The sequence below is a fragment of the Dendropsophus ebraccatus genome, chromosome 14, assembly GCF_027789765.1.
Source record: "Dendropsophus ebraccatus isolate aDenEbr1 chromosome 14, aDenEbr1.pat, whole genome shotgun sequence".
In the NCBI taxonomy this organism is placed as follows: domain Eukaryota; kingdom Metazoa; phylum Chordata; class Amphibia; order Anura; family Hylidae; genus Dendropsophus; species Dendropsophus ebraccatus.
This window is the reverse complement of record NC_091467.1, coordinates 26,272,978-26,297,575: the sequence shown is the minus strand read 5'-3', so window position 1 is coordinate 26,297,575 and position 24,598 is coordinate 26,272,978. Positions and strand designations below refer to the sequence as shown.

At 43.6% G+C, this 24,598-nt stretch overlaps 1 protein-coding gene across 8 annotated transcripts in view; it reads left to right on the top strand.

Annotated features, from left to right (window-relative positions):
* The window catches only part of RARA (retinoic acid receptor alpha), a 149,155-nt gene that overhangs the window by 106,496 nt on the left and 18,061 nt on the right, over positions 1-24,598 (top strand). Inside the window, exon 1 of one of the 8 annotated variants that reach the window (XM_069953819.1) lies at positions 10,571-10,802. The exons of 6 other annotated variants lie outside the window; for them this stretch is intronic. In XM_069953819.1, coding sequence (XP_069809920.1) covers positions 10,634-10,802 — 169 coding nt within the window. In that variant the 5' untranslated portion in view covers positions 10,571-10,633. Of the gene's footprint in view, positions 1-10,570; positions 10,803-24,598 lie in introns of those variants that run through there. One more of the 8 variants, XM_069953821.1, reaches the window with a different exon arrangement.

Sequence of the window (24,598 nt, the reverse complement as noted above, 5' to 3'; positions counted from 1 at the left end):
ACATAGACTAGTTAGCGGCAGTGAGTGATCCTATGAACACTCATCAGGGCCTTGAGATAGTGGTGACGTGGCTATAGAGAGGAAAGAGTTGCTGGCACGCACATGTATTAAAGAACCACTTTCATCCATTAGTCATCCAGTTGTTGACACACGACCTGACGAAATATTTATGCAGCTCTGTGAACGTTTTTGGCTTTTTATTGGTATCTGAAGAACACACGCAGCATTTTTGGTTAGTATTTAGTCAGCATTTTTACAGAAAAAAGGTGCCAATCTTTCCATTATAGTTTCTCTCTGTGTTAGTTTCACTCCTGTTTGGCAAAAAAAAAAAAATCTGTTTAATGGTGAAGGTGGGTCCAGGCTCTGGAATTAACAAAATTTCTCGAAGGAAGGGGATTTTGGGTAAATCACGTACATCGGTCTGGTTAAGAGGGGCTCCAAAAGGAAAATTTCATGAAAATGGTGGTGATCCCAATGGTCAGTGTTTCACCTTTCCATTGGTATACCAAGCCAAAAGTACAACCATCCATGTCTATGCTGTGCGGTGAACATTATTCCGATGGTGGAGAATCGGCATGTGCTGCTATCTCTGGTGTGCCTCAAGGGGGGGAAGTTTACAGGGAACATGATGTCATTTACAGCAAAGAAATGTGAGTTTTGTGACCCCTCCCTAGCACACCTCACCGCTACACTTTATTGTGTAAGTATGTGTGTTATGGAGAAGAGCCAAGTGGATGAGATTTGCATCACGCCATCATTTTAAAGAGATCTTGCTCTAGAAATACCTTGGTGTCAACTACTGGAATATGGACGGCTGCTGGCAACTTTCCTGGCATTCAGGAATTGTGCGGTCTTATGGGAGCCTAGGCTCGGCATTAGGAATGTTGGGTGATGGTATCACTAATAGCAGCCAAGTTGTTTATAACCTAACTTTTAACAGAGATTTTTCCAGAGATTGACATGGAAAACCTCTGTTTTAACAACTTCACATGAGGGCAACTTTATATTTGCTTCTTATGTTTATTGGGGACTTGTTACTGACATCTATACCAGTGTTTCCCAACCTGTGGCTCTCTAGCTGTTTAGCAACAGCTGTGGGGCCACAGGTTGGGGAACACTGACTGTAAAAGTCCTCATACACCTTACACTTTGGTCTGCCTTATCTGCTGCCCGGTTCAGCCCTCAATATAAGTTGTATGGAGTTCTCCCGAATGACCACTGACAAATGATATCAGTGGAGATGGGGGTAGCGGAAAATCGCAGCCCAACCTCTCTGTTCAGGGAGAGAGAAGGCAGAGCTCTTGCTGCGGCTGTGCCAAAAATTCCTGTGTGTGGGAAGACGGGGGCTCGACGGGAGAGATACCTGTCAGTTATTGCAGGTGTATGGGACCTTAAAGGAGATGTCCCATCTAATGTAGGGGGTGACAGGCGGAAGACAGAGGGTGTGGGAAGATAACAAAACAACCTAAACTCACCCATCCCCATGCCTCTGTTGTGCTGCTCCAGGGTACCGCTGCCTGCAATCAGAAGTCCCGCCCCAGTATCTGATTGGCTGAGTGGGCAATCACTCCAGGTGTGCGATGTTGCAGCTGGAAGAGCTGCAGGACACTGGCAGCTGTCAACTGGACCCATGAGAGATTGGGTTCGGGTTCGAGTCCATCCAAACCCGATCATTCGGCATTTGATTAGCGGTGGCTGCTGAACTTGGATAAAGCTCTAAGGTTGTCTGGAAAACATGGATACAGCCAATGACTATATCCATGTTTTCCACATAGCCTTAGGGCTTTATCCAACTTCAGCAGCCACCGCTAATCAAATGCCGAAAGTTCAGGTTCGGATGGACTCGAGGTTTGCTCATCTCTAGTAAGTATACTTTATTTTCCGGCATCCCGCGCCCCCCAGCTTTCCTGACTTTTTTTTTTTTTTTTTTTATTTGGTGGGACTTCTCCTTTAAGTCCTTATACACATTAGTCAAAGGTTGGACAAACCTGTTGACTTTGGCTGATGGTTTTACACATCCATATCACAGGAGCAAGTCCTGGCCCGCCTGTGTTTCATTTACTGTTCTTGTCCTTATGTTCTGAAAATGACGTAACGCCGCATAACTGGAGGAAGTGACATCACTATAGGCGGGACATCACTGCTGCCAGCCCAAATTTCCTTCATTAATAACATGACATCACATGACTGGAAGCAGTAACATACTGTACTAAGGACAAAACGTTACCGCCGCAAGCCAAAATTGCCAGGCAGCAGGAGTATCGCTTTGTACAGAATGTTACTGCTGTAAGCCAAAATTGGCGGCACAAGTGACATGACATCATATGACTATAAGCAGTGACGTTACTATGAACAGTACATCACCATTATCTGCCAATATTGTCCACATCGACTGGAAAAAGTGCCAAGACTATGGACAGAATGTCTTTGCTACCAGCCAAACGTCAATCAGATGTCTAGAAGCAGTGACTTCACTATGGACAGAACACCCCTTATATCAGCTAAAATTGTCCATGTTGTTCACATGACTGGAAGCAGTGACATCACTACTGACAGAATGTCACCATTGCTGTCTAAATTGTCAACGTCAATCTCATGACATCACAACATTAACCGCCACATCGGAACAGCAAAAAGTTTGAACAACCACTTTTATTCTTTGGCGGATGAGTATGGGAGTTTCTCAGATTACCTCTTCACAGTCCTATCGTGTAGACCCACCCCAGCTCTCACCTGAGCTCCCACAATACACCTCTTTCTGGTAACAGGACACCGGCAACATTTTCAATGGACGCGAACAAAGATGAAAACATTATGTAACTCACAAGTGACACAAGAGACGGACAATTTACAAAGAAGTCATCACCCGGAGCCTCCTATTCACACACGTACCTGGTTCAGATTTACACGTCATTCCTACAAGGCTAAATTCACACGGGGGGCAGAAATGCTGCAGTTTTTACCTCGTGTTTACCTCGTTTACCCGTGTTTGGGTAAAAATCTGCAGCGGAGACAATGTACATCTCATCTACACGTTGTGGATTTCTTTTCTATGGTTCATCAAACTAATCTATATAGGCAATTTGTCTACTCAATAGAGAATGTTAATATTAGATGGTGTCCATTAGTGCAGATACACACAGTACAGATCTCAACAATGACCCAAAGCTAAATTTTAACCCATTGTTGCAGTCTGTCCCCTTGACCAGCTGTGTTGGGAGGAGTTGCCAGAAGTCCCATTTGAGCTTGGGTAATAAATCCTGGACAGCTTCATCCCAGGAGGGATCCCCCATCCCCTCCTTATTTTATTACCCAGCTTCCTTGCTGCCCCCATCCTGGGATCTAAAGCCAGCTAATTCTATAGGGGCTATAAAAAGACTTTCATGTGCATATAAAGCCCTCTCTCCACCCATTGCCCTTATCCCGTAACCTTCCCCTAAGAGTTGTCTGAAAACTATCTCATCCCTAGTTGCAATTTTCCATAACAAACACAAACCTTGGGCAGTCTATTCTAGTCCATGGAATTTGCATAGAACATACTATATATCATGGTAGGTGCTATACATTGTTTCCCGAGAGCATGGGAAGCTCCCACCTTAGGGGGCCATTTGCTTGTCTTTTCTCAACAAGGTCTAGTGAATTTTAGTGCTTTTACTATTGACAGTTTGTCAAGTCCATCACTTACCTTTCTTGTCTTGGGGTTGAGTATATCTCCGGTATTTTTATCCATATTTAAAGCATCCTTGATTCCAGAGCACTGTACTTATGTTAAGGGGTTAACATACAGAAGGTAACAAAATCAAGAAAAAAACGACATGAATAAAGTAAATGACACAGTAATACATGGGAAAAGAAAACCTTGCCGGCAAAGTGTAACTTCATAATTGGATACGATTTATAGCTAAAACAATACAAGATGCCCCACTTCCTATCCTAGAAGGGGCCCAGCACTTGTTCGCCTTGTAGGAAAGAAGTGATAAAGCATACATGAGAAAAAGTTTTAACATCTATTCCACTGTTGTTCCATTATGTGTGAAGAATTTGTGTGTTTCCTCAAGAGGCCAATGATCTTGGCGGCAGCCAATCTCATCTAGACCCGGTTGATGTCTCTGAGGCCTCCTGTGGCGTTCATGGCAAAGGGAGGCGAATCAGGCATGGAGGTCACAGGACAGGACTCTTGCCCGCTGAAGGAACAACCAGTGGACTCATATAAATGATAGAGCAGTTTTTCAAATATCAATATAGCGGTTTGTAGGAGATCAGAAATGATGACTGGATCCCTATAAAATTATTAGGGATGGTCCGAACCCTCCGAGCGGGTGGATACAGCTGGGGGACCACCTGAAAAACTGGGATACAGCCTATGGCTACGTCTGTATCCCAGTTTTCCAGGCGGTCCTCCCGCTGGATCCGCCCGCTGCACGGAGCCGCCAGGCAGCGGGAATCATTAACGAGTGTTCGGGTTCGTACGAACCCGAACCGAACTCGGTTCGGACCATCCCTAAAAATTATACAAATAATTTGGCAATGGTACGTGTATTTTATTGAAAACTTAGTCGAACGCTGTAGTGAAAAATAGAGGAAGGCAATACCTCTTACACCGTTTATTCGCAGGTGTGGCATCCTATTACTTTCTTGACATGCTGGTGAAAAGGTGGAAGGAGAAGGATGGAGCTTTCAGGATCAGTTCCTCCTCCGGAAGCCATACATGTGTGACAGCTATTGTCCCCGATCCCTTCATTCTAAATAAAGTTAGGAGGGTTGAGCTTCTGTTGGCTTATGGTAGTGGCTTTTTTGCCAGAGAACAAAAGACTTGTACTGTTTAAGTCCCCCACCCCCACCTTAATTTTTCATGAAAAAGTTGGGAGGCCACCAAACACGTCAGATTTGGTGGTTCTGCTGAATTCGACAGGTTTATTACACCTTTTTTCTAATGTTTGTGGGCCAAGGAAGTATAAAGGCCATATTACATGGCACGATATTATGGGGAAGCGTTCAAGTCAGTGCTCGTTTCCCTCTGGGGAGCTGTGGGAGGGCCTGCCCATTAAAGTCAGCGGCGGTTTGCTGCCACCACTCCTATTACACAGAGCATGATTGGGCCGTTTGAACGTGTTGAAAGATCATGATCAGCCAGCATTGTGCCTGTTGGCTGATCGTGGTCTTTTAACATGCCCAATTACACCAAACGATTATTTGACGGAAGAGCTGGTAATTGGCCAAGTACGGACAATTATTGTTTGGTGTAATAGGGCCTTTAGTTAAGCCACTGCCAGACACATCCATGGTATCTTATCTCCCTTGAGAACAAAATAATTTGGTGTTGAAATTTAGTTGCCACATGCCAATGCTCATGAAAAATCTGCGGTGGCAAAATTGCCTGGTATGCGGTGGCATACCAAGGAAGAAAAGAAAAATTGAAGTAAGGGTATGTTCACATCTTGTTTTTGGCCCCACTTCGGGCTACACGTCAGGGATCAGTGAAAAAAGGATGCTGGCGTGCGGCCGACAGCCACATTGACTTGGATAAGCAGGGCAGAGTCATTATGTGACTATGCTCTACACATTTGCCGGACGTACACTGCTCTTGTGCAGGACTCAAAAACGTGGTCGACGCTTTTTTTTGAGTCCTGCACAAAAGCAGTGTACGTCCAGGAAATGAGCAGAACATAGTCACATAATGACTCCGTCCTGCTCATTCAAGTCAATGTGGCCATCGGCATCCCTGACTCCTGACGTGTAGCCCGACATGGGGCCAAAAACGAGATGTGAAAATACCCTAACTTAGGCTGAAAACATGACATTCCTGTGTGGGTAAAGTGTTCCTTTAACCAAAGAACTCCATCAGAACCCATGTTCTTTGGTGCAGATTCATTCCCCCCCCATCCTTTTTGAATGTTCGAGACGTGTCTGTGTGTACGTAATCGTTCATCTATATAAATATAGCTCTTATTTATCCTCCAGAATGTTCCTCAGAGGAGAACAATCTAACCAGATAAACTAACAAACAATGAATCCTGCTCCTAACAACGGCCAAAGCATGACTGCCGTAATGTTAATGGATAACGGATTGGATATTGTTTGGATTATCTAACAATAACCAATTGTACCATAAACAAAAACACATTTGACCAGGGACATCCATGTCCAATGTTCTGTATAGTGAAATCCCATGATATGCACGTAACAATTACATAAAAACTTTCAACAGTTCATCAGATCTTGAAAAAAAATACAATTTAATTTGAAATAACTTAGATCAGTCCCGGTTCCCTAAAGATGGGGACATTATTTTGAACTATTAACAAAAATTATGTTTTTATCCGCTTTATAGTGGCTTCCACTTCTGACAGCGTTAGACTCACTTTACAATAAGATAATAAAAAAATGTCCCCTTGTTGTCACCATCAGTGATCAACTGTGATCTGTGATAAAATCTGGCAGTAAGTGTTTGATTTCTTTGCAGCGCCACCACTGGGGAAATGGAGTATTACACAGTTCCGATTCAAATCAATTTGTTTTGTATAGAACAGGTCCTCCAGAGTAAGGGACACTCTTTGTAGGTACTGTGAAGATAGGAGGAACCTGGATAGAAAATGAATTCTATTGACTCAGAATTACCTAATAATGTATATAAAGTGGGTTATGGGGATAAAATGAGTTTTCTAGACTGTACCGGAAAATGAAAAATTCATAACCTGATCATAGATATGGCATAACACCATCCTCGATAGAATTACATATAAGTGGAAAAGGTTGGTTTATAGCAGGAAAACTGCAATTTAAGGGGTGAAAATCTTTCTGTGGCTAGCTGAGGATAATCTGCCTAGCACTTGAACCAAGGGTCAATGACATCCTTATTCAGTTTGAGTGCTGGCCATTCAGTCCCAGGCCCTTTCACCCACATGCAGCCTGTTATCTATAAGCCAAGAGTACAATCATGCTACTAAGGTCAACCGTGATCGCCACTTCACATGGTAGAATTTCAAACCGTATAGTACCAACAGTGATCATAAGCACGAGTGCTGGACTGATCCCAAAGGGATGGCATATCCTAGTGGTATGCCATTATTTTATGATTTGGAAATATTAGATGCAGCTTTCTATTTCAGGACTAATAAATTTTAATTGGCACCGCGCAATACTTAATTTACCCTGTGGTGGTGCCGCAGGGAAATTGAACACTCTTCCCTACAGTTTTCCTCTGATCACTGAAGGTCCCAAAAGGGGGTACTTTTTGATATATCAGGGGGCTATTTTACCAAGTTGCAGTTGTCTAATGTGGACAACTCCTTTAACAATTTATTTAGGAAATAACCCAAAAGAAGAGGCAATCAGCCAGTGAACTAGTGCTTGCTCTTTCCTTGACTAACCATTGGCCCTATTACCCATAATTTGATAATTGCTCCATGTAATAGGGCCCTTAGGGCTCTCTTCCACCGGACAATTATCGTTTGTATAATCGTTAACGTTTAACGATCTCAAACGACCGCTATTGCGAAAGACCTGAAAACGTTCACTCATTTCCATGGAACGATAATCGTTACTTATGATCGTATTTGCAATAGTTTTTTCTTCGCTATTTCTTCGCTATTGCGTTCGTATCTACTGCGAACGACCGAACGATGTCTTATTCAATGCAAACGATTTGCGAACGTTTTGCGAACAAGCAACAATAAAAATAGGTTCAGGTCTTATGAAGCAATCAACGATTTCTCGTTCGGTCGTTAACTGCATTTCAACCGAACGATTATCGTTTAGATTCGAACGATTTAACGATAATCTGAACGATAATCGTCCGGTGGAATAGGGCCCTTACTGTTTATGGACCTTGCTCCACTGGAGGATCCCATGGCCCTCTCTCAGGTCAGTAGGGCTGTTACATGGGGCTATTATTATGTGAACAGGCCAATATTCCTCTGTGTAATAGGTCCACTGATCAGCCAATGAACTACTAAACGCTAATTTCTCAACTAATTCAATTGTTTAGATTTTTATTTGTCAAAAAATCATCGTCCAAGTTTCTCCCCGAGCAATAGGGATGTGCAGCAAATGTCCACACAAACTATCCAGCGGACCTACGCTCTAGCTGTGCCCAGATTCTGTAAATGATCATCCATCTACAAGATCAGCACTAGTTTACTGTGCGGGGTTGGGCCATGTAATAGGGCTCGAAAGCACCTTGTCTCAAAACTATAACTCCCAGCATTCTCTGGTGGCTGGAGAGCCACAGGATGGGAAACAATGGGCTAAAGCATAGATTATAACTAGAGATGAGCGGCTAAAATTGGATAAAGGCTATGTGGAAAACCTGGATATAGTCATTGGCTGTATCCATGTTTTCCAGACAACCTTAGAGCTTTATCCAACTTCAGCAGCCCCAGCTAATCAAATGCCGAACGTTCGGGTTCGGATGAACTTGAGCATGCTTGAGGTTCGCTCATCTCTAATTATAACTAAGGGTCCTATTAGACAAAGCGATTTTTAATGATAACTGATTAACGATAAACAATTGGAAACGTGATTGTTTATAGTTAACCTGAAATCGTTCACCGTATTACACAGAACGATCGTTCAAACAATTGTTACTACGATCGCCTACTCCATCTGATCCCAGCAAAATAAGGAATGATGTGGAATTACACTGGGTCAGATGTAGATCAACAACACACAAACAATTTTTTGATCGTTGCCTGCAATTACACAGGATGATTATCTCTTAAATTCGAACAATATAATGATTTTCCAGGCGATAATCGTAAAAGGGCCCTAACCGTCATTACCAGAAAGCAAGCGGCATTGGTTGAATGATCATGTATCTTAGACATTAACAATTGACAATATGTAATACATTATGAATTATGATATCCATATTCCATCTGATTTGTTGTATAAGTGGGTCAGGATACATGTGCGTACATTGTTTATTGCATACATAAAAATGCAAGCCTTGTCTGCAGAGCTTACAATCGCTGGTCATTCTACGCGCTTATCTCTCCCACTGCTCATCTCTCCAGGCCTCCGTGCATTGTGTGAGTATAAGTGACAGGACCAGTAATGTGATGTATCCCAGACTAATATCCCAGTAGTGGAGAGTGCAAAGGGGTCACGGGAGGAGTGGTCAGTCCATTTCAAAATATGCAGTAGGGGGGTGGGAAAGTCTGTGACGTCACCAGCCGGAGAAGGATCTGGGTGGGTCATTTGGAGGTGAGGACAGAGGTTCAGGGAGAGGTCATATGCATGATATTAGGCAAATGAAGGGGGTAGTGGTAGAAAGGCCTTTAGATCATTGCTTGCTCCTAAACAATGCACATGAGGTTGGGGTTTGGGAAGGACAGGCCTTTGTTGGGACTGACTGGTGTGTCACTACAGGCAGGGAATAGGTTAAGAGTTAGGAGGGGGGGTTGGGGGTGTTGACTTCCAGGGCTCAGCTGCCTTCAGTCCATCAGAATGGAAAAGGGAGGGGGGAAGAGACAGCAACGAAGTCTGCAGCAGTGAGCAGTGTGCATATGTGACACTACAATCCGAGAGACAGGAATCCCCTGTACTACAGAAGGAACTGCAGGATCTGCAAGCCCAGGAACCTCCAGAGATACCACGGGAAGAACCTACCGCTCATTGCCAGTCTATCCTCGTCTTCTCTCCATCCGGGATCTCCCCTCTCATCGGGTAGCTTCCTCCATTCCGTATCACAGAGAGTTCCTACAACTGGGCACCAACCCTCCATTCTGGAGAACACAAGTAGGTGGTCGTGATCCCTCTTGGCTCTCCATAAGGAGATCTAACCTGCGAATGAATCCTGGAAGCCGGAGCCTCGTATTTACATCAAGGATTGTACCTATCGAGGATTTCCCTTCCCCTACGGCCGGCGTGCTTTAAATAAAAGACAGCATCACAAGGAGATTCCTGAGCGACAAAACCTAGGAACCCGGCATCCGGAGCCTCATATCTCTCATCACGTTGGTTATCCCCCAAATCCATCCATAATCTCCTCTTTGAGGACTGCATCCTAGGGGAGAATTACACGGATGCCCGTTTTGCTCTAAAGAGATTTTCCTTATTTAAGACTTTCTATTTAGACCCCAGCTGACCATGCCAGGCAACCCTTTTAATCCACGACCACTCTCCCTAATTGACCTACCCCTCCTGTTCCTGCTAATGGAGTAGATGCTCGGCTCCTAAGGATTTCCGAGGATTCCGAGCCATCAAGACACAGAGATAAAACCCGTATAAAAGGGTCGATCAGCGAAAGCACTGAAATCTCTCTGATGGGTATTGGCAACATTATACTACACTAGGAAACTGGAGAAGGTTGTATACAGGCCGGTCTACTACCATCTCCAGGGGTTTGGGTTTTAAACTTTGCACTATGTCCCTCCCCCCTCTCCAGCCATTTGATGGAATCCATGCAGAGAGTTAAAGGAATCTCCCATCAGATTTTTACCTCTGGATCTGTCTGCAAAAACTCAACCCCACTGCTTTGAGAAAACCCATAAATGTTTTTCTAGTAGGATTTCTCCTAAATCCTCCTTATCCTATAAAAACATATCTTTTTTTTTTTACGAACAAAATTTTTTAAACCTTTTTATATACATTTTTTAAATACATTTATGGTCTTCCGGTGGCTTTCTTTACCATGTATGAAAACGTGGATGTACCAGGGTTGGGTACCAGCCCAACACACTATCACATGATGGATTTCTATGCACAGAACAGGGCCTGTATCATGGCAGATAAAGGAATTGGGGCAATTCATCCTTTCGGGACACCGATCCGGAACCAGCACTGGAGCCATTCCAACCATTGTACGTAGGTGGAAAAAAAATAGATGCTGTTCCTTTTATGAGGGTTGACCTAGATCCTTAAACATGGGATGAGGGATGTTGCACTGGTTCTAAATGCTTTTTTTTTTTTTTTTTTTACTGCATGTGTGTGCATATTTAGATATTTATATGTTTTTGTATGTATTTTATGTATGTATTTTGTTAGTGAATTTTAGATGCTTTATATAGGCAATTGGAAAGTGATATTGTTTTAGTATAGACTGTGAAATCAGTAATAATTTATTGCTGTCCTTTACAGGTCTAGCTTTATTCTACCTTTATGTGCACTTTACATATTCCTTGTGACTTTTATGTTTGCTTTTGGATCATAAGGCTATCTGGTATTCAGTGACACATATATGTGGTTAGTATTGTACTACGAGTCCATATACTATGATAGTGTTTTGTTTTTTACTCTCCAAATTTTTCAAATTTTTGATTAAAACACTAGTTTATTCTCCCCCGATCCCCAAACGCTATTGTAGTATCTCTCTCCTCTACATTTCCTGGTCATTCTCCACAATAGGGTCATTATTCCAGAAAGAAATAAAAGACATTCTCAGCCTCACTAAACAGGCTCATAGCCCAGGGTTTTAGATGATAGCACAATTCCTCCTCTTGTATAAGCGTACCCATTCTCTCTTTGGGCCTGGCTAAAATTCACTTTAATAAGGATCCCTCACTCCAGCTTAGAAGAGAAGTGAAGATATTTTTCTTCTGTAATCCTATTTGGAAGATGGGCTTATATTTGCAGCTGCGGGCTTAACCTTTTCACTCCTGGAGGCTTAGATTTTTGGGTCCATTGGGTATATGTGGTCTTGCTGCCAAAACAGATTGAACCAATATATAGACGACTTCATTTTTTTTATGGTTTTGTACTGTGACATTTTATGGGAAAAAAAAATTTGGGACTCAATAGTATGTACCTGATGATTCCTAATATTACATTAGAAATTTTTTTTATATTTAATTAATACTTTTAATTACGTTTAATTTATATGGTTAAGACTGATCTGAAAGATATCCTTGAAAGACAGCCTTGCAAAAAAAATAAAATAAAAAGAAGATCCGTGTTAGATTATCCTTACGTACACTTATTTCCGTGTGAAAGTTTTGACTCACATGTGATCATCCTACAGTGTCCACAAAAAGTTTGGGTTGCTGGAATGTTTTTGCCGCTATTGGAACATTGACTGTAGATTGTAGCATGACAATAGAGGAGCAATGCCCTTTGCCAATATGGGGAAAATGTGTATGGGGACAGCAGAAACAAGCGTTGATTTAGATCCTTAGAGATAAGCGTCATAAAAGATACCTGGCGCCCACTTATGTTGACAATCTCTGCATTTTTATGGGGAAGATGGTTGTCGGAATACAGTGATTGAGCCGCAGTTATCTAATGCATGTGGCAAACTTTGTACATCCCCCAGTTTCGCATTGTTTGTTGCAAACAAAATGTGAAAAGTTTTTATTTAACTTTTTAGGTTTCTTTGCTGTTTTTCTCTATATTGCTTTGTTTGTATACTTGAATATTTAGCCCTTTTGTGGCTATTGAGGAAATTGCTTATCAACCAGATTGGAGCAGAAGATAGCCTGTTGGGGCCAGTTGTGTGTGTATGTGAGGTAAAGGGTGGGGGGGGGTAAGCACCTACCTTACAGGGTGGCAGAGATGAAACAAGTGGTTACCATTGTTTTTTATCTCCTCTTTATCTGTCGGCCTGAGGAGGAGGGACAGGTTTCTTGCTGCACCATATAAACACTAGTATTTATTGGCCCCCCACTGTCTGTACACAGAGGAGCCAAGAGATCAGAGGGGAAACACTGGGCTCAATGACACCTCCCCCAGCACTTTCTGTACACTTGTCTGTGGGTGGGTGGTTAGTATTGGGCATGTGTTTCTTAACAATGGGCTTTGCATTCTTGGAAAGTGTTTGTTTGCTGTGTGTTTATGTTCAAGGAGATACAAAGAAATCCCTGTATACTTCTCCCCGTGAAATGATTCTTGGAATTTTAGAGGTTAATTATTGTTGGTATTGTTCAGTAAGTATCTAACACCAACATAGTGTATATTGCCTTCAATGGTGTACAGATATCCTAATGCAAGCATATTTGATGTCCCTGTCCAAATGGCCTTGCTAAGTATAGAAGAAAGGAAATGCGAGACAAAAGGTGTGAGGGAGCCTGAGGAGGTGCACATAGCGGGCGTTCTTCGACTGTCACTATATATAAAGCTTCAAGTAAAAACAGTGTTTATCATGTCATTGAGAATTACTGCCTTTACAGATGTTGTGGTGGTCTTGCTTAGCCGAAGAAATACTACAAGAATATTGTTTGTGCCATTTTCATTGTGGGAGAGGTTAAAGGAGGCCTGTAACTCACAAGCAGGAAAGTAGGTACTGTCTATGACTGCTGAGGGGCGCATGCGGAGATAAGACCCAATTGCAGAAGGAAATGGGGAGCCAGGAAGCCAGGTCCTGCCATTATTCCTTCCTACGTTAAAGGACCATTGTGGCTGGTGTCTTAAACTGGCCATACCTATAACAGAAATGTTGGCTAAACCCGCCAATTTCAGTAGGGTTGACAAACTAATCTAATGTGTATTGTGGCCCACTTACTGGCCCCCAATGGTGAATGTAATGGGAGATAAAGATATGTCTTCCCGACCCTTTAGTTTTTCGGGAAGATGAACTGCTGCCAGAGTTGTCTAATCTACTCCTGTCTATCAAAATTTCTCCAAATCTTGCATATGTATATGATGATCAGACCAAATGACTATTCAGCTGACTGCTGTCTTAATACATGGCCTTTTTTATTGACCCAAGGTTTAAACTTAAATGGATACTGTGAGCAAAACGTATATACTTTTACATAGCTTATTAGGCTAAAACAAGACATTTGTCTGTCCAATTCAGCCTATGACCCTGTGGTGTTGATCCACAGGCAAAAAGAAAATCAGGTAGAGGCCAGTTTTACTCATTTTTCTTTACTCTTGCTAATACAGATCCTGGGGGGCGGGACATGGCACAGGGATACACCAATAAGAGAATCCCTGCCTCATGTTCCTCCCCCTAGGAACCTGCAGTAGTGTATAATGCATGGCATACTTTACTGCAGATGTATGGAAATATTGCTGGAGGTTTTTGAGCGAAGAAAACAACACAATGATCCTCTCTCCTGTATGAAGTTACTGATAACAGAGAATAGGCAAATGAAAATCTGATGGAATCTAGGCTGCCAGGCTGTTTACGTGAACTGCGCTCCAAGCCTGCAGATTTTCAACCGATTTACATATGTTGTATGTGACATAAGGTGTGCGTGCACCCGCTGGGAAGGATAGCTGGAATGTTCCTTGTATTCTAAGAACTGACATGAAAAGCTCTTCTACATATTGTGTAGGAGGGGAAGACACCACATATTACATGAATTAACCTATTTTGGAGCACACTTCACTTTACACTACTGCGGGGCATTTAGCACATGTGCGTTCAGGTATTCTGCAGAATATTCCTGGAGTGTTTCTTGAAAGTAGTGCGGTTGCGTAATTTCCATGTCACCGACCATTATGTCTGTCTCCTTCACTTTTATAATGTTATGCTGGCCTCATTCTAGAAAAAAAAAAACGAGGATAACTATCTATATTCGCATCCTGTGATAGCAAAGAAGTGAGTACTTTTGCTTAGTTTCCTTTAGATAATAAAGTGTAATCACGCTACTCTCCCCCAATATCGCCTGCCAAGTCTTATAACAAATATATAAATGTATTCCATATAGAGATGAGCGAACCGGGTTCGAGTCCATCTGACCCCGAATTTTTGGCATTTGATTAGCGGTGCTGAACTTGAATAAAGCCCTAAGGCTATGTGGAAAACATGGATATAGTCATTGGCTGTATCCATGTTTTCCAGACAACCTTAGAGCTTTATCCAAGTTCAGCAGCCACCACTAATCAAATGCCGAACGTTCGGGTTCGGATGGACTCGAACCCGGTTCACTCATCTCTAATTCCATACACACACAGTCATATAGGAGCCCTACTGGCAACCATGTGGGCTAAACTGGTTTTCCATATTAGAAAATCTATATTTAGTTACCCTGTTCTGAGATAAGAGGTGGGCACCCCATTTTAGACCCCCCTATACTCTAATAGCAGTAGAGAGTCTCTCTGGGGAACCAAGTCTATTCTTGCTTACAAAGAGTGCCCACTGATTTTAATGGTCACTGTGTAATGCTTGATTTCCCCTGTGGCGGTGCTATAGGGAAATTAAACACTTGTACAGATCATTGGAGATTAAGCAATGAGACAATCGGAGAATAGTACAAATAAGAAGAGATTGTCCTTTCTTCAAATTTTTTGACGAGTCTTTATAACCTAAATGGAAAAATATTAATGGGGATATAATAAACCAATGGACAACCCATGTCGACCAATCTGATACATACACCTTCAATAGCTGTTGGCCGTCAGCTATTCTTTTTGACCCCGCTATAAAAACCCAGCTTGAATGTACATGTGTTTTCAGCGGCATGAGGAGAATAGGCCGCAGCCAGACACCTTGATTTGGGCTTTGAAATTCAACATGGCTGATCCAGAGTCAGGATGCCCCCATAAATATAGGATAGCTGGCCAGTCTTGAAACTAAAGTGTTCACAGGAGTTTTCCTATGAAAGCCTATAGTTATATGCAGTAGCGTAATTTGGTGGGGGCAGAGGAGGCGTCTGCTCCAGGGCCCACAAAGTCAGGGGGCCCACTGAAATTTTCACCAATTAATGCTATTGCTTTTGCAGACAGCCTTAACAAATGTCTATTGGCTTTAATGGGTCTCTCGGCTGCTGGGTGCTGTTCCTGACTATATAACTGTATGCTCTCCTGAGGAGCACATACAATTAACCATAGGGAGCGCCACTCCCTCCCTTATAGCTGCTGCTATATGAGGGAATAGGGGGAGCCTGCGTAATATATGAGGGCTAAGACTAAGTCTAACTACTGCATGAGGGCATAAAGTGGGCAAGAGTGAGAAGCAATACACAGTGATGGTGCTTTAGCGAGGAGCCTAAAATATTTGTCTGGCGAGGCATCTTCAGGAGAAGTCTTTACGATGGCCGAGCCAGACAGAGGAAAAAAGAAAAGTAAACAACTTGGCAAAAATACCCTTTTATTATTCGTCTGTCGTCTGCTGCGGTTCCCTATGGGTAACAATTGGTTGGGGGCCCACTGAGACTCACTCGCCCCCCTTAGGCTGGACCCCTAGCTACACCCCTGGTTATATGGAATCCAAAGGCACAGCTCTAATCCAATATGTTAAACATATGAATATATGTTTTGATCATTTAACCTTAAATATATATTTAAAGGGACGCTCCACCTTCATGGAACCATTATCTATTTGTTGCGGCTTTCCTTCACCAGGTTTTTAGCCATTCATTGTCGTCGGTGCACAATGCTGTTTATTCTCGTTGCTCGGAGTTACAGCATTGTTCACTTCCAGACTGGATTGTATCCAAGGCTGCAGGACCCGTATCTCATCTCTGAACAACCAGAATAAACAAGGCAGCCAGATGATATTAATATCCGCCTAAAAATAACTGCAGAGATCCAGCAAGAAAATATGTTTCGGTCCTGATATGTTTTTTTTTTTTTTTGCAGAATGTTTTTTTTCTCCTATGACAAATAGATTTTTGTTTTCATCCCTCCTTTAATCCATAACCTGTTGCTATAAATTATATTTATATAGAAAACAAACTGCATTAATAGTCAATGGTTCAACTAAAGAAATCTACATACAGCACTGGGGATTGGTGAGCCAGTGGCATATTAAATGGATGTTTAGGTGTTAAAGGTAAACAGGCCGTGACCCACCCCAAACTGCTGGTACCGTATCTAGCCTTGGCCATAGGGTCTGCCTTTCTCCCCGGGACCCGACATGGCGTGATGAAGGCCAGAAAACAGTACCAGCGGTGTGGGGTTGGTGGCATCCGGTACAGATTCACCTTTAAACTGGTCATACACATTTAATATGCGTAATTTTGATTAAGGCGGGAACAGCTATCCATCTAATGCGTTTGATGACCTTTCCCCCGATGACAGATGTATGAAAGGAGAAGGATCTGACATGTTTGATTTCAACTGCTTAATCCTTTTGTTCTTGGGGGGACAAGCTGCCACCAGATCTGTTTGACAACAGCTTTCACCTCTCTCCACAATAAGAACACTGCATGCTTAGCTGAGTTTGCAGGTGTATAGGCAGGATCTAGAGAGAGAGCTATCAGTAAGGGGTCATTCACGTGTCCGTAGAATTCTGGATAAAAAATTACTATAGCACTTGCCCTCTGAAACCCTCCGGTCATCCAGTCCATTAATGTAAAAAAGATAGATGCAATAGTTACCCGTCCCTGTGTCCTGATGGGACCAAAAGTACCAAGTCCAAAGCAATAGTAACAGCATCTCACATAGGCGGATTTAGCAAAAAAGAAACACTTTATTCCAACATGGCACCAATAGCGCTATTGGTGCCATGTTGGAATAAAGTTTTCCTGTTTTCTTAAATCTGCCTATGTGAGATGCTGTTACTATTGCTTTGGACCAGGTCCGTAGGATTCCGTCTGTACACAGATGGTATTTTGCGTGCTGGACCTGGGAGCTGTGTACAGACACAGCCGGGCAGCTGTGTCTGTACACTAGCGCAAATTTTTAAACTGTCTAGGAGCTCCCAACATCATAATTAATCATGATGCTGGAAGCTCTCAGGTCCAGTCCGCAGAACATCGTCCGTGTAGGGAATTCTACAGACGTGTGAATAACCCCTTTGAGATGAACGCAACTGAAGCATACTCAAGTTCAATTGTTAGGCATTTGATTACTGGTGGCTAAAGAAGTTAGATGCAGCCATGGGGAGTCCTGGAAAACATGGATACAGCCATAGGCCAAATGATTGGACTTGAGCATGCTTGAGTTGCACTCATCTCTGCTGTCAAACAAGTTTTCGTCCACCAACTTTTATATGTGTGGAAAGCTTTAGGTCTGAAACCGACTGTACATACAGTTTCAAGCCAAATGTTTGTTCGGCCAGTAGCTATCTCTCCCCAATGCACATGAACGTTCATTCATCCAACAGCTATCTATCTATCTTTCCCAGCCTCTCCATACATGTGAACATTACTTCGTGCAACAGCTATCTCTCCCGATCCCCCCTCCATCCCCCCATACACGTGAACATTTGTTTGTCCGGTCTCTCAACAATTAGACCACCTTTATGTATACTTATTGGGTATCCCAGTGTCTCCCCATTGTACAGATAGTCAGATCACCATCATTGGTGTCAAAGTTGAAATTCTCAGTACAATTCTTTGAATCGCCCTCTCCCCAGGGCCCGCTTGCACTATATACAGAGTATACGCTGTGTGTATATAGGTTGCCCAGTTGACGGTCTGGCAGTGTCGCTGCAGCATGTGACCTCTTTGATAGGATTAACAGTGATTAGTGCAGGACAAACAGACTCTGCAGAGTCAGAGCTTCTCTTCCCAGAGTAGAAAATCTGTGCTTTAGGTGTCACTGAGCCACATGTCTATTTCTTCCCAGCACCCCCTCCTCCCCCCCAGTGTTACCACCTTCTTCCTTCCTTTGTAATGCGGGATCTTCCCCTCCCAGGCACAGATAACACAGGAATCTCTGCATTGTGTGGCCTCTGACCTTCTGTGCTTATCTAGATGAGCATTAAAGGGAGGAGCCGCTAGATATGGCCTGAACAAGAGGCACAAGTTATGTAACCCAGCAAATCTCTGCGAGGTGGTAATAAAACGCCGCCAACATCACTGTGCCTTGTATAAAGCCGTCCGTAGACACGTGCAATTATGTAATGTCCAGTTTGTGGTCCCTACTACGGTAAAAGGCTTCCTAAACACTGCAAAGGTGGTGTGTAGTGCCTTGTAGCCATGAGCACCTATGCCGCCATATGGTGCCTTGTATAGTACTGTATTAGGGAGATAGTCTTCCAGATATGGGCCCATTGACTTCTATAGAGACCTGTACACCTGATGGAAAACAGGAAAAAAATCTAATGTGTCTATGTACATCTGACACCTTGTTTTGCTCCAAGGACTGATCCAATGGCTTCTTCCTCCCTCTCGTAGACCGATCTCTGTCTACGGCAGAGGATGGACATGGGTGTCTGACACTATCGGTTGCCCTTAGAGGACAGTTTACATTTACTGTGTCACATCTTGTCACATTTGCTTCATTGCAGCCCGCAGTCCTCTACCCAAACACGTGTATAGAATACGACAGAGAAATGCGTAGAATGAGCGTGGCTCCTGAATTACTGTCATATTGATCCAGGATATAGACAAACACTTACTGACCGGATCACTGACCTGTCTGACCACCTACAGGTTATTATTAGCTTTGATATGATTTGTGTCGACCATGTTTAGTTATTGGGCATTACATCTTTTTACATTGCAACGTCCACTATATCTGTAATGCTGGTCATTGCTTATTTTCAGTGTTTGCCTGTTCATTGACTAGTCGCTAGCCCAGGGCAATATCTCACCATGTAATAGGGTCCTAGATTGTGGGGTGACCCTGCAAAATTGGCTGCATCAACCAACTTTTATCCACTGTTTATGGAGGTGCCGGTGTCCGTACACTTTCAGTAACTAATGGCTTGTTCGGCCAACAGCTGTATCTACAGCCCGTCATGCTTGCCTGCGATGGCCGAGTGTGAATGTGCTATAAATGGGGAGAGACAAGTAAGGGGTCTTTTAGAGGGGTAATTACTGTCCAATGATCAGCTGACCACTGAATAATCGCTCATTTGTCTTCCGATTGAGAGGTTCGTGCAGCCCCAAAAATCATTGTTTCTCAGCTGGCCATCTTTTGGGGTAATGTACGGTTGAAAATAACGTAAGATCCCTATTTTATCAGCAAGGTCCGTAGCGTTTTGCCTGTGTAATACATGCTGACTTCGAAGGGCCACCCAAATGATCTAAGGATCAGTCAGGCGGCCCCTCCCACTGCACCCCACTCGCTGTCCGTGCGTGTAATAGCACAGCCAGCGAGGTTGCTTGAGCTGACCGTGTCGGGGCTTGCTTATCCCGGACATTGGGCAGTGTAATACAGCTTTAAAGGCATATTTCCATTTCAGGAAAGGATTCTCTTTCAATGGGATAGAGGATAATAAGCTGATCGTTGGGGGTCAGATCACTGGAATTCATCCTGATCATGGATGGTAGTGAAATATCCTCTCAAATGAACTGGGCACACCGCACCACGTATACCTTGAGGGCCTTAACGCTCAGACTCATTGAGAATCAGTGGAAAGGACCACGTGTGGCCATTCTGGGGACGTTTTCCTCCCATTTCTCGAGATCAGTGGTTGTATCCCGATCAGCATAACTGAGATTGAAATACCCCTTAAATCCAGTGTGTGTATCCAGTTAACTGCTATCTGTGATGTAATCGGACCAGAGGATAAACAATACAGCTGTCATACACGGCTCATCCCCCTCGTTCGGCAGCATGATCGCCTTGACCTACAGGACATGTTTCCATCTGTCATGTACCTTCCATGGTCACGGTGATTATCATCAACGTACACGTATGTATAAGCAGCTTTAGTTGTAACGACGAAGACATTTCCATGAAGAACGTAAAGGTGAGAACTAAGAAGAGAATTTTTTCCAGGAAGAGATGAAGCCGCACGACACTAGTCATTTTCAGATTTTGCATTTTCTCCTTATATGAAGCCTGTTAAAAAAAATGTGGCTTGTAAAAAGATAACCTCTGGCCCGGAGGCATTTAAATAATGAATTTGTCCGAATGTCTGGATTCGTGCTGTCATCTTCCAGTGACATCCTGCTTCCTGAGGTCACGCTCTCATTGCTCTAATTTATAGCCAAAGACAGCTTTGTGCTACAGGGAAAATGCTGTTGTGCATTGGCTTTTCTTGCTGGATGGGATGGCGCTACTTCCTGTGCTGCCAGATACGTTTCTTTAATGTTATTTACTCGGAGATCAGTAGCATGGAGAGTCAAAGTGCAGCAGAGATTAACACAGACCAGCAAAACAGAGACAGACATTAAAGGCCATGCGGAGGCAGCCCTTAAAATGTATATATATTAATGGCTCTCTAGGGTATTGTCTCTCCTTGTGGAGACCTCCCATAGAAAGCAATGCTCCCTAGGAGAATGTATGTAAATGAGCTCTCCTGAAGAAGACTGCCTGAAGCCTGCAGGTTCTACTCTGTAAAGTCGACCGAACATTTAAAAAAAAATTAGACAGCTATCTATCCCCATACACATGAACCATTGGGAGTTGGGGCTAAGCCACTGCCAAATATCTCGGGCTGAACAAAAGGATCAGGCAGTTAAACTACAACATGTCCAATCCTTCTCTCCCCCAACATTATCTGGCAGAGGAGAGTCATGGTTAACGGGTTCAGGAAACTTTTGACTAACGTCAAAGGAGACCTCTAGTCCGTGTTCTCCAGAGTGCAGCCCTTCATCTGTTGCAAAATTGCAGCTCGGCTGTCAGGGCATGATAGGAATTGTAGTTTTGCACCAGCTGGAGGGCCGCACACTGGGAAACACTACTGGAAGTCAACGTCCCAATGTTAACCCTGAAATATGACAATGGAATTTCACTAATCTGTGGACAGTCTTTTGGGGTGAATGCTACAAATTGAATAAATGGAAGAGTGCCTCTTTAAAGCGCACCTGTCATGAACCATTCTGCCGCTAAAAGTGTGTGTATCTGTGGATATGTTCACAGTAGGTAAGTGCTGTGCGCAAGTGGCATTATGATCCAATAGAGCTTATGCGCACAACCAACCCTGCATGGTCATATATATGGGTCTCCAAACTGCGGCCCTCCAGCTGTTGCAATACTACATTTCATATCATGCCTGGACAGCCAAATCCAAAGCTTTAGCTATCTCGGCATGATGGGAATTGTGGTTTTGCAATAACTGGAGGGCCGCAGTTTGGAGACCCATGTCATAATTATGGTGGCATAATGGATTTTCTGGCGATCAAGTCAGCATACATCTTGACAGGTACGCTTGTAATTCTCCCTACCACTAGGGGCAGTAATTACTTTTTATATGCGACTTCACCAAAAAACATAATTTCCTTTTCATTAAATGATATCATCACTAGGTAAGGCCATCACTTCAATCACTAGGACCACACTGATCTTATAACAGTCTTCACTGCACAGCGCCCCCTCAGGCCACCTGGCTGTATGGGGAACTGCAATAGAGCTGGCAGAAATTCCATACAGTTCCAGGTGGGTGGGAGTGACATTGTGTAGAAGAAACCAGTGATTCTTAAAATGACTGGTGGTCCATAAGGCAGGACCCCAAAGGGTCTCAGCATGCCCTGACACTGTTTTAGTGACATGCCACGCCTGCATGAAACTGAAACGGCTCTTTAAGTAGGTCATTGTAACATAGAGGGGATCAGCGTATTCTCCACCATGAGCCATATCCATTTACATTCCATTGATTTTAATGGACACCTATTCACGCTTTACTGCACTGCTGTGAAACCAGCATCAGTAAAGAGATTCCCTGCTGCAAACAGCTGATCACACTGCCAACCGTGAAATCCGATGTGATCAACGTATAGCAGCTACATCCGCTGTCTACATGCAAGTCGCCCAGACCAATCCCAACCTGCACAGCAGAGAGTGTGCGCCAGAAATAAGTTCTTATTCATGCTCAAACTATTTCTTGTTTATCCAGAGCGAGCGACAAAACGTTTTGTGCTTTCAACGTGGGTAACAAAATTTGGGTTGAGTCCAGATTTCACTGTTTATACAGCGTTATTCATTGAGCCCTGTGGGCAGCAGGAAGATGTATACTACGACCATATGAGAAGTCCTGTGACTGGCTGTGGTGGATGCACCCATCTGTGCCCAGCGCCTGTGTTATCGTCTAGTCAGACAGATTTGCTTCCAGTTTGGCAGCGGCTGTGATGCCATGTGGACCAATTGTGTTCCCGTATTTATATCCCATTAAGAAGGAGACATACGTCTTTGAGTCATCGTTCTGTTATAGAAGAAAGCAGCCATGTTTTCCTAGTTTTGATCTATGAGGCCTATAGCGTTCATGTTTGTCTATGAGCGGTTGCCCATAGCAACCAGTCACAATCTATTTCTTATCATTCCAGTGTAGCCATAGTAAAAGCAGGGCTGTGATTGGCCGCAGTGTGTGACCTCTCGGCTCGTTGTGCCCAGGAGGTCGGATGGCGCTGATTTGGCGGCCATGTGTTTTGTGCTATTGATTAGATAGCAGGAAAGCGCTGTCTCCTCTACTTATCTGACACTTCCTTGAAGTTCATTGAACGCAAGTTGAAACTGCTCCCGAGCCTGATAGAGCGGCGGCCGGTCCTGCAGGAATTAATGTTTGCTAAGTTGTGTAAACATCCTATTACTCTTGTCCGAGGAATCTTGTTACCATTGTGCGGAGATATTGCATTGATTAGTGTTTATAGCTGTCATTCACCGACAACACGTCATGCGTGTTACTCTTACGCTACGGTCAATACTGTCAGTATTAATCATGGAGAGTGCCTGGACACCTATTCCTACCAAAGCCTCATGCACAGTCTAGTCTTAACTACGACTGTTCATCTTGATCTTTCTGTTTCATGAATAGAACACAAGTACAGCAGCGAAGATATGCCTTAATGTTACAACATAAGTTTCTATGCCGTTCAGGGTCAGATGCACACCAAACAACCATGACGGTAAAACCCATCTCCTTTATGCCACTAGAACTCTGATGGTGTCCTTTGGTATCTGCAGGATGAAATATGGGGCCTCCATGGATATGATCGACGCCTAATCTATTTGAAATCTAAGCAATTTGGAGGCCAAGACTAATGTCTTGTGGCGCGGGGTCATTACTCTGTTGAAAGAGGACACTGCCTTAGGGCCCTATCCTACGGAACGATTATCGGCCGTTACGGCCGAGAATTGTCCCGTGGAATAGAAGGCAATGATCAGCCAACATCATTCATGTCGGCTGATCGTTGCATCGTTTTTCATTCAAACATGTTGAAAGACAAACTACTCATACAGCAACGATCTGCTGCCATCGCCCCATGGAATAGAAACTGCGGCAGCAGGCCGCTGCTATATGCTATGGGCTGCCCGGGTGATCTAGCGATCACCTGGGCAGCCCCCCGCACCTCCCCACGGCCCCTCCCGCACCCACCCGCTCACTGCCGATGCGGGCAATAGCGGTGGAAGTGAGCGGGGAATGAGGAGCAAAGAAGTGCTGACAGTGCTCATTTGCTCCTCCAGTCGGCCCGTGGAATAGGGCCTTTAGGGATCCTGCTGCCATGAAAGAGGGGACTTGGTCTGTATAATAGTTAGGTACGTGGCACAATACATCCATGTAATGCTGAGATCTAAAGTCTCCTAGCAGAAGACTGACTATCACACTGCCCGCGCCATCTTGTCTTCTTCCCGTAGGGCATCCTGGTCTAATGTCTTCTCCAGATAAGTGATGCACACACACCCGGCCGTCCACATGGTGTAAAAGAAAACGTGATTTATTAGACCAGCCGCCTTCTTCCATTGCTACATAGTTCAGTTCTGATACTCATGTGCCCATAGTATGCGCTTTCAATGATGTTTGATATGACCCCATAGCCGTTCTGTAGAATCAGACCAGATGGGTCGACACATTGGTTAGTCGCGTTTCTATCTCGTACCGCCTTCTTTGTTTCTCGTTGATGAAGACAGTGCAGGCAGTAAAACCATATTATGTGTAAGT